The 16,968-nt window shown below is 34.6% G+C and overlaps 1 protein-coding gene across 5 annotated transcripts in view; it reads right to left on the bottom strand.

Moving 5' to 3' along the window:
- Positions 1-16,968, bottom strand: part of LOC131075025 (uncharacterized) — a 71,885-nt gene that overhangs the window by 37,578 nt on the left and 17,339 nt on the right. For all 5 annotated transcript variants that reach the window (XM_058011801.2, XM_058011804.2, XM_058011802.2 and 2 more), the window contains 2 exons: positions 15,545-15,612; positions 8,663-8,747 (listed from right to left, as the gene is read on the bottom strand). In XM_058011801.2, the coding sequence (XP_057867784.1) occupies positions 8,663-8,747; positions 15,545-15,612 (153 nt within the window). The remainder of the gene's footprint in view (positions 1-8,662; positions 8,748-15,544; positions 15,613-16,968) is intronic.

Below are 16,968 nucleotides of genomic sequence, written 5' to 3'. Positions count from 1 at the left end.
TTGGAAGAAAACCAAAAATTAAAAATTTTCTGCAAACTTAAAACTTGAAATTTTTCTTGAAAATAATCAGAAAAAATAATAATTTGCAAAAAATAAAAAAATACCCATGATTTTTTTTTTTGTAAAAAAAGAGAAAAATATTGACGATTTCTTTTCCAAAAAAACACAAAAAATAGAGCAGAAACCCTAGGTCGGATGTACAGCATAAACAACGCCCACAAAATTAGCAGAAATCGCTGACTGTTTTTAAATTCCAAGGCAAATTCGCTAGCACAAAATTTGAGGCATGGAAAACGAGGCAACAAGAAAAATCTGAGATCAACCCAAAAAAGCTCTCGAAAAACCCACCAAGAATCTATAATCAAAATACAGATCCGACGGCTCAAAAATCAAAGCACAGAAAACGATGCACCCAAAAAAATCTGACAACGACCCAGTTGAGGTCTCAAAAAACCCACCAAGAATCTGCAAGCAAAATAAAATTTCGACTTGAAGTGAAGGGTCAAAACCCTAATCGAAAATTGCAGAAACCCTAGGAAAATTTTCAATCTGCAAAAAAAACTCCAGGTTGTAGGCCCAAAAATCTCCAGAACTCTAAAAAAAACATGAACTGCTGCCCAACACAAAAATTTGCCCACAAACCAGAAACCCTCAAAAAGCCTTCTAAAAAAGCAAAATCGTTTTTTTTTAATTAAAAAACAATAAAAAAAATCTAGAAAATATTCCAGAAAGAAGGGCATGAATTTTTATTAAAAAATTCGCCAAAATTTAAAGAATGTCATTGACCCACTCTGATACCATGAAAAATAAATTGAATGAATGATTCAATAATCGGATAATCTATTCGACAATATACAAGCGTATATAAAGAGATTACAAGGACGACATTCTAAATTAAGAACAAGTCGTTTAAAGTGAACTACTAAAAAGCTAAAAGCTAATTAACTAAAAAGAAAAAGCTAAAAGCTAATTAACTAAAAAGCTAAATGACCATTAAACAAGGAACTAAATATAGGTGACTAAAATATAATTAAATATTCTAATAGATAGCACCATCAACTTTACAAGCCCTTACATGCAATACTTATTTCTTGAATTTAGAATTTCAATTCTATCGCGATTTCTAAGCATATGAAAAGGTTTTTAGTGGGCTCTACATAGTAATAGAATGAATAAACCTTCATCCTCAACTTGAAGCAAAGATTCTCTCTAAGATTGAAATCCACAAACTTGCACAATGAGACCTCTTTGCACAAGATATATGCGAGACCACTCAAACAACATTGCAACTAGGTAAATGTCATTTAAGTACAAATCTTTTCCATTTTTTACATTAATGGTAAAAGTCTATTAAGGATGCATAGTGGGAAAGATTTGGTGCTAAGGTGACAAAATATTAGAGGATTACAATTCATGTCTTAAGCCAACCATGAAGCACTTCAAGACGTGAGCACATACACTCCAAGAGTCACAATATGTTGTTGGTGCAAAGGTTGAATAATCATGATTATATTCATTATAACTTTTGCTTCCATCATAAGCTAATCCTCGATTCTAGAGGAGGTTGATCCATGGTCATATTTTGATCACCAAGACCGAGGATCCCATCTTTAGTGAGGACCTTGCACGAGTTAATCGGACAAATCCAGAGGCAAAGGTAGTAGACATGTGATAGAAGAGGATAGATATAATATCCCCTTGAAATAGGATTTATTAATAAATAATAATAATAAATTAAAATTTAAAAAAATTAAAACTAAAATTAATATAATTAAAATTTAGTTAAACTTAAGTTTAATGAATGTTCAAAAAGACATGAAATGAAAAGTTGTCTCTCTCAAAAATGAGATGTAAAAGGGAGAGAGCAGAACTTAATATAATAAAAAGAAAGCATTACTGGGAAGCAGATAAGGAAGTGGCTCTTTCAAAGGAGCAGCAATGATGAAAGGTTGTGACCCTTTCAGAGGATGGTACTTGTGAAAGGTTATGAACATTAAGAAGAGGTGCGACTCTCCCTCACATTGGAGGATATAAAGTGGAGAAGTTTTCATTTGAGAAGGAAGGATCCATGTAATAGAAAAAACTATTTGAAGCATTAAAAGCAAATTTAGGAGCAGACCTATATCAGAATTATAAGAAAATCTGGAAGAATGATATGAACATTTATCAAAGAGATCTGAACAAATACAAATCTGCAAACAATAATAAAGAAGGCATCTAGACAGCAGATCAGATTGACATAAACAGCAGACTTGTGCATTTAAAGAGGGAAACAACATCGAATTGAATCTGTCCAAATTACCACAACAGACTAAAAATGCATAACCTGCAATAATTCTACAAGTATATTGGGCAAGATTTAGTGTCCTCCCAAAAAGGGACATTACAATAGAGCACAAGCAACCCCCTCAAATGTTGGTATCACTAATACACAAGAAAATATCGTGGTTGTCCATCTTAGATTCCTTCACAAGACTTGTCATAAAACTACAGATGTTGGTACAAGTGAGATGCAAGCTCTTCTAAGTCATAGCTATACTTTTAATTTTGATATTTGTTTTGATGCCATGGATTTCGTATCCATGAGTTTTGCATACACTTAACAATATTTATATATTTAACAAAATTATTTCCTTAACTAAAATTTGCTTTTGTACTCACGTAATCAATGTATTCTTGTGTATGTGATCAAGTAGCTTCTATTTTATTAGTTTATTGTGCCTTTAAAGTTAATTTATCAAAGGGTGCATGATAAAAACTTTAAATCCTTAAAAGTCTATATTTCATAGTTTTGTCAATTTGTCAAATCTTCACTAAGTCTAACTGCTGAGTCCAAGTCTGAGTCAAAAATTAACTTCTTGTGTCCAAGTCCTGTAACTATGATAAGCGCTAAAGCATGGACATCACTATAACTATAAAAGATGGGTTTCACCTGGCATCCATTGTGAGCATCCTGATGGAAGTTAGAATTAGAAATACATAGCTCTGTAACATGTCATATCCACCCAGCCCACAGCCCACATTAGTAATAACCCATCAGTCAAAAGCTCCCAAGTCCAAGAAGTGAATAATCAAAAATAATTCAAAATGCATAGAGCAAAGAGTTCTCCAAAAGTTGAGCACAAGCATAGTTATTTCTCAAGCCTAACAATTTTTTGTGAATCTGAAACTACCATTCCTTTGGCAAGTTATTTAATGAGGTAGTTTGTTGGGGATTCACCACTATTGGTCACAACACATCATTAGACCCATTTACAAGGTAGGAGAGATCTCTAATCTCACTCTCAAATAACCATAGAACAGTTACAATTGGGACTGCACTGCCAAGCATATCACTGTTTTGGAGATGATATGATTCAATTTCCAAACGAGAATGCTCAAATTCTAATTTGTTTGAGTTGGAATATCAATTTCTTTGTGCATTTGTCATTTGGTCATAAATAACCTTTTGACAACTGTGTTTTATTGAAAATCGAAGTTTCCAACTTTGTTGTTTTGATCACTGACTACACGATTGAAGCCAACCCCGGAACCTTTAATTTTTGAGTCAAGAACATCTGTTTACAACATATTGACCATTTGTAGTGCATTTTCAAAGCAACAGCTTCAAATAAGATTCAGCGTATCTTAAGTTGTCAGTACGCTGGTATGATCACAAGAGATTCACTCAAACTCATGCTACGGGATATAGGTATGCTGGCATGATCACAAGAGATTCACTCAAACTCATGGGATATAGGTATGCTGGTATCCCGTACCCGTACCAACAACTTGAGATACGGACGCTGGTATGATCACAAGAGATTCACTCAAATTCCAATTCGGAGCCCCAAGCCAAAACCAAATAGTACTTAAAAATCGTTGCAATGATGAAGATGATCACTAATTTGTCCATGTGGGAAGCCCTAGCACTTACCAAACAGGTGAAAGTTCTATAAGAGTCCATGAGGCAGCAAAGAGAAAAGGAATTGACAAGCACAAAAAGCACCAAGGAAAATATGCCTACATTTTCAATGAAAAGGCCAATGAAGAAAACAAAAATAAGCAAAATTCTTTCAAGTGTTGATTGCCAATGCCAAGCCAATTCATAAGAATATGATGGAATGTAGAGCGAGCATCATAGGGATTACCTACAAACTAATGGTTTGTTTGGAACCTTCCCAAGCAAATGGGACTCCAGTGAGAACAATGCGAATTGTCAATGACTTCTCACTAACATTGCATGCTTGTCCTAGTGTGAAAATCTTGCAAGATATGTATGTGATCTTCCTCCCTACTTTCTTTGTTATTTGTCTCTCTTAAGACTTTGCAAGTATCTATGGTTATGTTGCACTCAAATGATCACATTTGTTCACTTAAACAAAGTACCGTACAAGGATCCAGATTTATAATGAGACTATCATGACCTATCATCCAAGCCATGATGGGCTTCTAATAACAATGGTCTCAGAGCTCCTCTTGCCAAGGTCATTAGGAATGCAAATATAGAGCTTCCTAAAGTTGATCTAACTATTGAAATATGAAGCCTTGATGAAGATGAGACAAACCAAGTAATTGATGATGAGTTATTGCAATGGCAATTCAATGTTTTCAATTTGTTTGAAGAGACTAGTCTTAGAAAACATTATCTACAAGACGAAGAGGTTATGCCTTTGTTTCCCAAGAGGAAAATCAATCAAATGGCTTATATGAGCTTCATTTTGATAGGGAAAATGCAAAAATGGTGTTGGTGTGCTACTCGTTTCCCCCTCGGAGGAAGAAAATCTTTCACAATAGTAAAATGTAGTTTAATTGTACTAACAATGTTGTGGAATACAAGGCCCTTATCCTCAATCTCCAACTTGCTAAGAAGAGAGGGATCAAACTGCTCTCCATTTTTGGAGATACAAAGATTCTGGTTTGAAAGGTGAGATCAATCTTCCCCACCAAGCACCATTCACTACGAGCTATGCACATAGGATTTGGGCCAGCTCAAATGCTATGACTCAATAAATGTTCAAGCAAAAAGGCTTATATGAGCTTCATTTTGAGAGAGCCAAAAACAAGAATGGTGTCGGTGTGCTATTTGTTTCCCCCTCAGGAACAAATCCCTTTCACGATAATAAAATGTAGTTTAATTGCACTAACAATGTTGCAGAATACAAGGCCCTTATTCTCAATCTCCAACTTGCTAAGAAGAGAGGGATCAAACTGCTCTCCATTTTTGGAGATACAATGATTGTGATTTGAAAGGCAAGATCAGTCTTCTCCACCAAGCACCATTCACTGCAAGCATATGCACATAGGATATGGACCTACTCAAGTGCTATGATGCAATAAACATTCAAGCAGCCTTTGAGGAGTAGAACATAGAGCAATCATCAGTTCTAACTTTGACCCTGCTTTTAATCTCTTTCACAAGAATGATTGGAGAGACATTCCCATATCAAATTGGTTCCCTCCTTAAGTTTGGTGCGAATTTGATATTTTATATCTGCCGTCAAATACATATTGGCAAATCAATATCTTAAGTTGTGGCTCGGTTACAATGTAAAGTCGTGGTTTTAAAATAATTGGCGTAGAAAATGAATTAAGTCTGAATTAAATAAAAAGGAAGGCATTGAATTAATACGAATCTTGACTGCCGTATCTTCTTAAAGGATCTTTTCTGTATCTGATGCTCAAGTGGCTGTTGGTGAATTTGTGGAAGCAAAGAAAGGGGCAAAGACCTTACTTATTGAGCAAATCGTGACCTTCTTTATAATATCAGTCAAAGGGAAGTTCAACGCAGCTAGAAGACAAAATACAGAAATACAAATAAAACCAAACAGGGAAAGAAGCAAGATCAAAGGAAAGGAAGAATCGCAGCTAATGGGAGACAAGGTCTGACATGGTAGCATTCCTTTGTCTCTTAGTTCATAGCGAGAAATACTTTGATGAGTTGAAAACAGGTTGAAGTGATTTTTGTTTGTTTTTTCAAGCTTTACGTGGCAGCCAGGAAGAAGACAATAGAATTCAAGATAAACAAATCAGATAAAAAGACAAATGTGGAGGTCAGATAAAAACAAATCAGAAAAAGACAAAAAGGTGGTGGTCAGATAAAACAAATCAGGAAAAGACCATATAGGGGAGGTCACATTTGAAGGCTACGACCTAGTTTGCAGCTCCAGCAAAAAGGGGTTTGATGGGTCATGAATATAAACTCCCAGGTCTGAAATAAATCATTAAAATCTCTATTTTTTTATCTGAAACATTTATTGTGAAATGCTGTTATTAATCCACTCTCAAAAAGGAAGAATTGTTATGAGAAGCTTGGTTTCAGTACCATGTTGAATGTGCATTGAAGTGGTATAAATATGTAGCTTTGTGTCCTTCAGCAATAGAGCATTTATTTGGTTCAAATTGATGTGAAATTTTCTGTTTGAAAACAAACCTTAAATCATTGCAAAACTGAACTAACTTCAAGGACTCAAACAAACTGTTTGACTTAATGCCATTCATTGAATCTGAGAAAACAAAGGACAGCTAGTGGAAGTTTTATAAAACCATTATATTCTGCAAATAATATCTTTGCAATCCAAAACGTTTCATCTCCAGAAATCATGCAAACTGTTTGACGACTTGTCACTGGGAAAAAAGCAAAAAAAATCTGAAGCAAACTGCCGTAGGACATTACAGTTACAACAAGACTCTAAAGGGTATGATCAATCTGGAGAGCATGCTTAGCCCTAATGATGAATTTACGGAACTCCAATCTATGATTATCAACCTCAGCACCAGAAAAACTGAGTTAGATTTTAATAAAAAAGTCAATATTGGGAAGGAATATGACCATAATTTTAAGAGGATGTTCATCCTCCTCTCACAAGAATTTGATGATAGTGATTGTTGGGACTTGTACAACCTGAACAAATACCAAATAATACCATCTGAGATTTGAGCCAACCAAGTAGTGTTTCAGGTTTTGAGTGCAACTAGACTATGTTTGAGCACATACACTCAGAAATGTGCAATAAGTTGTCTATGCAAAGGTTGAATGACCTTGTATTTGTGTATTACACCTTAGACATCCACCACAAGGGAAATTTATTCAGAGATGAAGAATTAGCTCCAATAGAGTTGAATATGATCCTGTATTTAAGTGGATCACCAAGGATAGCCCTATTTTTATATAGGAGTTTCCATGGATTGATCAGGTTGACCATGAGGTAGAACTTGTAGTGATGAGAGAGTAGGTTTGAGCCCACAAAGCTAGAGACAAAGTAATTGTCCAAAGAGAATGATGCTACCTCATCTACAGATAGAATGGCTGCAGCTACATCTTTGGCATACTCAAGGTGCAGGGCCTAACAACTTGGAGCTAGTGTAGGGGTAGGGGTAGATTAAGTTTTCTATGTATCTTTTTGCATATTAAAACATATTTTATTTTGTATAGGAGTTCAGGCATGAGGTTTGATGCATTTTTTACTTATTTTGTTGTCTTCACACAGATATGGTAGATCTAATTGATTATGTTATGTGAATATTTGAGATCATTTTAAAACAAGATGCAAGACAAATAGCTATCCCATAAGCTTGCCTGTTTTTCAATGTCTTCAATTTGCGAAGTTTTGACGTGTCTGCACCATGTTTTGTCATCAAATTTGAGTCTAAGGCAAAAAACAGCTTGCCTTATCTGTGCCAAATCCAAGTCTTAACATCATGTTGCATTCATACCTAAAATGAAGTGTCAATTTGTTTTTTAATTGTATAACTTTTTAGAAGGAATCCAAATACGCAAAAAAATTCACTGTTTGATGCCAACAAAGACCTGCTCTTGTGGCTGCAAAATAAGTTCTTAATTTGCTATGCAGCAAAACCAGATCCTTTCACAAAGCATTTTCAAGAGAGCATTGTCTACTCCTCGTTGGCGAGTCACAAAACCCCACAACACCTTTCTCAATCATTATTATATTAGTGTCATTTGTGGCCTGCTTCAAACCATAGTCCATAATACATGGAAAATGGATTTCACTCAAACTTTGGATCTTTTGTACTAAAAAATAGTTATACTTCTGTCTGACTGAGTAATCAATATAGATTTGACAATTTACCACTCAATATAAGATGGATTTAGATATATTCTAATATCCATGAAATTAATATGTTGGAATAAAATATGCCTGGTGTTTTAGGAAACACCCATGTAGATGAGTTAATTTTCACATTGGCTTTGTCGAGTCATTCAAGAGTCTGAATTGTGCAACTACAACAATGTGAGTGCACGTACAATACAATTGTAGTTGATGATTTAACTTTCAGCAATCCTTGGTAAAGATTTCAGTTCCACATAACTGAGCAACATTAATGCACACCAACATCCTACAAGCTCCATAATTACAGTCTAGAGGCCAAGTAAATAGAGAAGAAGCAAGTGCAAAAGAAAACATGTCTAAACATTTGAAATCATAACTTCTAATTAATTTGGGAAGAGCCACAATCGCGTACCTGTTTGCAAGAATAACTAAATGATTTATTACTACAAAACATAAAATGGTTCATTTTTCATTTTCTATCAAAATATTTATTCGCTTAAAAAGTAACTTCAAAATTTCTATCCATGTACAACCAAAATAACTAAATGAAGCCAACAAGTATAGCAGACTCCCCCGATACCAGAATACGTAAAAAAAAATAAACATACTGTGATCATGGGATGCATGCTCCCTTTCTACAAGATCTGATATGTATTCAGATCCAATTATATGTCCATCTTTGTGTATTTTAAGCTGCAAAAAACACAAATAGTAAAGTTGACTTCAGAAATAAAGGCCAAAAACATTCAAGACATACTTGAATCAAATAAAAATATTGCAATTGCATCAAATTAAAATACCGCATATCATTATCCAGGGCCATAAAGTTGCTGTAACTATTCAGCAATGAGAGGCGTTTGAACAGATTTAAATGTTTTTGCATAAGATTTGATGAGGTGTTTTTAAGATATAATGAGGTGTTTGAAGAAATTGAATAGATTGAAGGCAATTAAAAATATTCTCACAGCCACTCCCAACAGAACTATCTTTATTTATTTATTGCCAGATAATTTCATTTGTCACATCTGCCTGATGCCCCCAGCCACTGTGTGTTTAAAAACTAACTTAATTTTATAGATGATGTGGTTTACCTGTTTTGGTTGGCATGAAACAAGGATTGGAACAGCATTGAAAAGGCATGTGGCATAGAGAAAATTAGTATTGAAGCATATAGAAGAGGTGCCATGCTGTTGAAAAAACAAAAAATATTATTATAGTTATGAAGCTGGCAATTTTTCATCACTATCAAAATAGAAATTAGGGAAAAGGCATGATAGGTTAAAAGTTTTGATTACAAAGGTGTGGCAAGAGATAAGGTTGCTTTAAAGCAAGGTTTTATTGAGATTATTTTCACCTATTTGAGATTTTTATTAATAGATAGAGATAGGGTTGCTTTAAATAAAGGTTTTATTGAATTTATTTTTTGATTATTCAATTTTTAAATGCTGCCTCTGATGAGATTCCAAATAAATGCCTTAATCCCACAGTCATAATGATAGTTTATGCAGACCTATGCTGCAGATGTTTCCAATCAAACTTTAAAGTCAAAATATCACGTTGTGTTGTGAGATGTTTTAGGTCAGTAACAAGAAGATTCGTGCTTATCTTTGTGTGGCACTTTTTTCCTCTTCTTGCCAGTGGCTTTGTACACTTTTAAGCTATGTTGCCCCAAGTTTCCAGGATGGGGAAAGGGGGAACGGGTTTCCGGGACGGATTTTTTTTTCCCAGAGTAGGGGACGGCAGGGGATGGCAGTGGGGACAGCTATATAAAAAATTGGGAAAATTTAAAATATATAGAGAAATTTTAAAATTTCATATAAAAACATGGATAAAGCATTGCTTATATACATTATAAAACCTTAACATTACCATTTGTGTTAAATAATTTAAATTGAGAGTTTGCATGAGAGTGGAAGTCAAACAAATAATCAAAATTCAATCATTAATTTTATGGGACAGCTAGAGTACAGGTTTCCAAAAGTTTCCGAGTTTCCGGGACGTCCCCATTTCCGGGACGGGTCAAATTATGCCGGAAACGCGTCCCCGGGTAACATAGCTTTTAAGGGATTTATACCTTCAATCTTGCATTGTGCTTCATACTAATAGAAGAATGTTTCTCATGTTAAAACAATACTATTGTTAATACAGATTCATTGGTCTCTGATTTGACCAGCAGATAATGTTTGTTTCTAGTTTACATTATTGTTCAAATATATAACAGAAAATTCTTGTGGTAAGATAAGTAACTTTTGAGTCTTGTGCTCTAATATTCAAGATCAAAAATATAGGTATAGTATGTGTAATGGAGAAAATGTGACTTTACAAAAGGAAAACTGTGTTCCTTTGAGGACCAATTTCACTACATACATTCAGATATCTCCAACTTCTTAAATGAAAACTGCTTGAAATATCTAATAACAGATAAATAAAATAAAGATCCTAAATGCAAAAGTGGAAGATAAAGAGGATAGAGAATATTTGGTCCAAATATGAGTATCTTGGCCAAGGAAAACAGCACGGTGCATAGAAATCCACCCGCAACATTGTAGTCTCATGCGGACAATGAACAGAAAGTTGCACAGAGAACACAAAATCCCAACTTGATGTTCCAACTACCTTCATGAAGTTGAATGCCTTCAAGAAACTTGCACAAACAAAGAACAAAAAATAAGTTTCGTGCTGTTTGGGGACTTGCCTCACTCAAGTCCCTGTTTTGGTATTTGCACTCCATATCAGCCAGACAGATGGATAAAATATAAATAGACACAATGATAAAAAGATTTAATAGACAAGGGATGTGATAAATCCCAAGACGCTCAAAGACATAAGACAAATGGATATTACCTGCATGGCTTGAAGAAACCAAGAGAGTTGTAAAAACTGTTGTGAGAGCATGAGACTGTTGTAGCAAGCTATGGAGAGTTGTGCATGAGCAAGCGAGACCAAGAGAACTAAGTTGCTGAATTGTGGGACTTTTCAAGCAATTCCGGGTATGAAACGTACCAGAATTGGATTCTGAAACGAATCTCCTGTGGGTGCAACCAGGCTTCTTTTTTTTAGATGCCAAAATGTTTAGTGATTCTAGTTTGATCTTTTTGATATTCTTAAGACCTACAGTGCTGATTAGTGAACTCAGAACTTATCTAATATGAGATTCTAGTTTGATCTTTTTGATATTAAAAACTGAATTTAAATTAGTTTGTTATGTTTCAAAATTTGAAATTTGTCATGGTTTTGTTTAGCATACTTGCATTTTATTTTTGTATGAATGTACCAAAAGCGTACCCAACCCCCAAAAAAAATTTCTACCATACGTTCGTACCCACATACCTGTTCCTATTCTCGTACCTAATTCGGCATCTTAGCAAGAGAAAGTTGTGAGAACCAAGATATTTCAACTTCAAGAGAGTATCCGGGAGGGATTGTGTGGAGTGAAAATAGAGATTTAAAAGTGAGACGAGGGAAAGAAAGGGTCGTCAACCTGTATCAAATTATTCTAAGCCATTTCCAATGACCTAGGTAGGTGACAAGTGGCAAAACGCTCGGAAACGACCTTCGAATGATAAAATGTCATGGGACACTAACACAGCAAATGAATGTTGCTAGGTGCTAGTGTCTAGACAAATCACACTAAACAATGGTGGGGGGCAAGAAAAACAAATGGTTAACGCAACACTAATGCAAGAAGGTAGCATCTTGAGAGGGGAAAAGGTTGATGCAAGGGCTGAAATGAACCTACACAAATGCCAAGGGAATGAACACTATTTCCAACACTATAGTATGCTTTCCAATGTTTCATTTTCATGCAACAACCCCAAATGATAAAATTGTGCAGTGTGCATAGTTAGCAAACTTGCTTATTATTTAGAGATTGGTGGTTTAAATTATCCCACTTCCCCTACAAATTTGAAAAAAGGATTTTCCCACATACTAATTAAAATACTAAAAATACTATATAAATTTGATGCCAGACAACTTCATTGTTTACAAAGGCTTATATAGCCTTTTACATTCCCACAAGTACCTAACCTACCCAACCAAACTAACTTATGAAATAGGATTAATAACACTTATTCAAACTAAAACACAGAAAAAAATACTTTTGGATGACAAAAGCCAACAAAACACCTTGATTCAGAAGGGAAAAAACAAAAGATCAAGAGATTCTATAAATATAACTCCCCCTGTTTTTGTAATCTCAATCTCCTATCTCCTTGTAGTCTTGTACTAATCAAAATTGACAGCTTGTTGCAGCCCTATTAAACTTTCAAGAATAAGTCTTTTATTGCATGCTTTATTGTGTTTGTCTACCAAACTGTTGCATGTATAGGTTGAATGTCATGGTTCAAGACTTAATGTATTTCTATGTCATGCCCCTGTCTTAAACCCTCACAGCAATTATAAACCCTAGTTGCAGCAGTAACAAAACCTTGTCACAGCAGTGGTAAAACCCTAGTTGCAGCAGTAACAAACCCTAGTTGCAGCAGTGGTAAAACCCTGGTCAAAGCAGTAACAAACCCTAGTTGCAGCAGTAACAAAACCTAGTCGTATAAGTGGTAAAACCCTAGTCGCAGCAAACTAATCACAGATTTATATGGGTAATTAGAATGCAAGGGCTGACTCTTCCTTATGTGGCACCTTAATTAGTGAGTTCAAAATTAAGAATAAATTGAAGTTGTTTGAAGACCACCTCCTAAAATGCTATCACCATCCATGGAGAATGTAATGTCCCCAAATTACAAATACCCAAATTTGCCCTAATTCTTAATTGAAACATGGTAGAGTTTAAAGATACCTTTCACTTTGATTGAACCCCTACAAATAAGTTAGGAAATACTCAGTCATAATTCATAAGATAGATCTATTAATTAGAAAGTAACAAATATATATATTGAAGTATGGATCTAATCATAGCATTGATTAAATCATTTTTGAGAAGGCTCAACCATAGAAGGGTTAGATAAGGTGACTCGATAGGGTGCCCTAGAGACCCTCTACCCTAGGCTTAAGGCAGACCTCATCCCCTTAGGCGTCATGTGGCCCATGCCATCCATATGAGGTGGAATACCTAGTCCTATAACCATTCCCCTGAATCTTGCCACCCCTATCCTACTTCTCATGTTTGAGCTTTCCCATTACATTCATTCACCATGATAGAGAGTATGAGAGGCACTCACAATAGGGTGCCCTGGAAGTCTATCATTTCTAGGCCCGAAGGCAGTACCCTTTGTACCCCTTTGGCCTCATGGGACTCCCCGGTCACATACCAGGAGGTGGCCTACGTAAATGATAGCCCCAACACCATTCCCCTAATTGTAATTCCCTCTCCCTCTATCATGGCTGGAAACACTATATTTTACATGAAGTAATCTGCAGAGTATATTAGTCTCATTTACATTTACTATTACATACATATATAATAATCATATCAACAGTGTATGATTAATCATAAATATACAAAAATAGTTATGTAGACATTGATATGCAGAAATACATATACAACCTTGTCACAGTGCTTGATGATTTGCACAGAAAGTCCATACCACACTACAGAAATCAGACGTGCTGCCTGAGAATTTGTGTCTTAAAATATATCAGATTCTTAATGGCTTCAATGATCTTCTTGGAAGACGGCATGACCCATTTATATCCCTCCACTTGGTGTGTAGGGTGGTGACTCCTCTTAAGGGATGTGACCAATGGTGGAGAGTCTATCTGGATACTAATGACAATTGGTTGGGGATGATTATTGTTAAGATAAGGGAAGAAGGCGGTGCATACAAGAACCCACGATCCGCATAGTAAAAGAACCATGATCTGCATTATACAGAAACCATGATCTTCATAATAAGGAAATCACGACCTGGTGATGACCACGATCTACCTACTAGAAATTGTGAAGTCTTACTGCAGTAAGACAATATCTCCGATTATATCTGCTGATCAATAAATGTAAGTTGCCAATTGGGGTATTAATTCGGGGGCATGACAGAATTAAAATATATTTAAATTGTTTATGAAAGAGGCCGAAATTTTCGGAATATCAATAGATGGCTCCCTTACAAAGAGACATATGAGTGGATATAAAAGAAAGCGGAAGGGGGGTGAGAAGGGGAGGCATAGAAGAGAAGATCACTCTTATTTAGAACAGATTTAGAAGAGCAGCAAGGACATTAAGCAGAGAAGTGATCATTCATTGGCTGCAACTAAGATAATGTGAATACGATGAAAATAACACATGAATTAAAGAAAATGAAATATTATATGATTTTAATAGCATGGATAGTGATCTGCAACAGCAGACTTGAACCTGGAAGTTGCGATAGCAGATTTATAATCAAGCAGATCAGACATTCTGATAGATATAATCTGCACCCAGAGAATTAAAGACCATGAATACCCCACACACATACAGATGTATGGAGCAGAAATAAAGAAATATCAATAGAGTGAATAGAATAAGAATAATCAAGTGAACTGCATTGAAGACAAGGATAAGCATCCGGTATAATAAGAGTTGCAGACTCAGAAGAGATATATTAAGCAGCAGTTAGTATTTATCAAATATTGTGGCTTTAATTCAAGGTGTTAATCCGTACCTTATTAGGAATTCTAGGGCAAATTAAGTTAAGTCCTAATAGGGGACATTACATTCTAATTGTATGTCAGTCCAAGAAACCATGCGATATAAAAGATGTCTTTGTACAAGTCAAGTTGTTTGTGGTGGAAGTTAGGTTACTAAGTACTATTTTTATGATAGTCTTTAGTGTCAAGAGTGCAATTAGAGGCCACCCAAGAGAGATTTATATCCTTCAAGTGATAAGGGCAGTGAAATTGAGCACTTCCATGATGATTGACATTGTCAGGTGACACAAGTGAGCCAGATGCACACCTAGGATACACTTAAGTGGCACAAGCTAAGAAAAAGTGCACCTGCTAGGATCTGACCAGATTTTGAATGACATGAAGAGGTGCCAATATGTCTTTTTGGTGACAAGTGCAATTGCAATGAGCACCTAGAAGATAGATAAAGCATTAAGTGTCAGTAGTAGCAAGAATAGGAACCTTAAGTGTAAAGAAACACAAGTGGCAAAGACAGATAAAAAGTGTGCCTTGAAGGTAATGTATGTGTTTTGAGTGGCAGATATGATCTAAAGCACACCTAGAGTCTCTTTAAGTTTCAAATGATATATTTTGACAATCATTCTGCTCTAGTGATCAAATTTTGTCCCATTTTCATCTACAAAAAATGAACTATTTAGCATTTATGAGCATTTAACTGTTGAAGAGCTAAAGAAAAATATAAAATTAAATAACTCCACACAAAAGGTTTAATATTGTCTTCAAGCTGCAAAAAATTTGACAACAATTAGTGGAAAATCTTCCAGCAATTAATAGAAGAAATGCCAAAGAATGTTGTTAAATAATGAGATCTATCAGTCTAATGCAAGTAATATGCCTTATTCATAATTCCAGGAAGAAACTCTTACTTTCCATATATTTGTATCCAGATCTACTTCATGCTTGCCAGACATGTCAATTGCATCAACACTCAAAACTGCAATACAGCATTTAACAAGACAAAGTTGAGCATGGTATTAAAGACAAGTAATCAGAATTCTATATAGAAACTAATTCAAATGTATCACAAAGGGCATATTAACCAGACTCTAAGTACAACTTGGGAAAATAATTCAAACATAGAAACTATCAATGGAGATATAATTCAAATGTATCACAAAGGGTAGATTAAAATAGACTCTAAGTACAACTAGGGAAAAAAATTCAATGGAGAACTATTGAGCTTGGGAAGCTATAACAAAGAGTCAATGCTTGATAGGGATGAAAAAACAAAAGGATTTAAAGCAAATCATATACATTTATACTCAAGGAAATCATTATAGATATATCATCGACAAACAAATTAAAATAAAAAGTTTGTCAAAAATCTAATCCACCAACTTGAACAAAAAGCATATCACTGTCATGCACTTAAATCAATTTATATATTTGATTTAATAAGAACTCATTATGCACTCAGTAATTATAAGATTAAAATCTCTAATAGCAACCACCTAGAAGTATTAGAATTTAAACAACCCGATATATTTTCTGGAGAACCTTAAGTTATGTTTTAATCCTTCCAACCCGGTAACAAAAATATATTTTAGACAAGGCTAGTCACAAAAACATGATAAGCAATTTTTCAAATTTTTCTCTAACAAACTTCTGAATATACAAATGTAGTGAAATTTATGGCTATTTTTCACATCTTTCTCTAATGAACTTCTGAAGACACAAATGTCAAATATATAGATATCGTTTTGGAAGTCTAGCTTACTTCGTAACTACAAGCATCACACAAAGAAAGTTAGAATTCTTAACAACAATGTAACTCATTGAACCCTTCTTCCAAAAAATTAAATTTATAATTAAGAAATTACAAACAGTCAATGATTGATAGGATGAAAAAACAGAAATTATATATTTGATTTAATAAGAACTTATAATGCACTCGGTAATTATAAGATTAAAATCTCTAATAGCAACTACCAAGAAGTAATAGAATTTAAACAACCCGATATATTTTCTGGAGAACCTTAAGTTATGTTTTAATCCCCCCAACCTGGTAACAAAAACATATTTTAGACAAGGCTACTCACAAAAACATGATAAGCCATTTTTCACATTTTTCTCTAACAAACTTCTGCTTATACAAATGAAGTGAAATTTATGGATATTTTTCACATCTTTCTCTAATGAACTTCTGAATATACAAATGTCAAAAATATAGATATTGTTTTGGAAATCTAGCTTACTTCGTAACTACAAGCATCACACAGAGAAAGTTAGAATTATTAACAACAATGTAACTAATTGAACCCTACTTCCAAAAAATTAAATTTATAAATGG

The sequence above is a fragment of the Cryptomeria japonica genome, chromosome 2 (assembly GCF_030272615.1).
Source record: "Cryptomeria japonica chromosome 2, Sugi_1.0, whole genome shotgun sequence".
Taxonomy (NCBI): Eukaryota; Viridiplantae; Streptophyta; class Pinopsida; order Cupressales; family Cupressaceae; genus Cryptomeria; species Cryptomeria japonica.
Note: the sequence above shows the minus strand (reverse complement) of the source record. Positions and strands in the feature narration are given on the sequence as shown.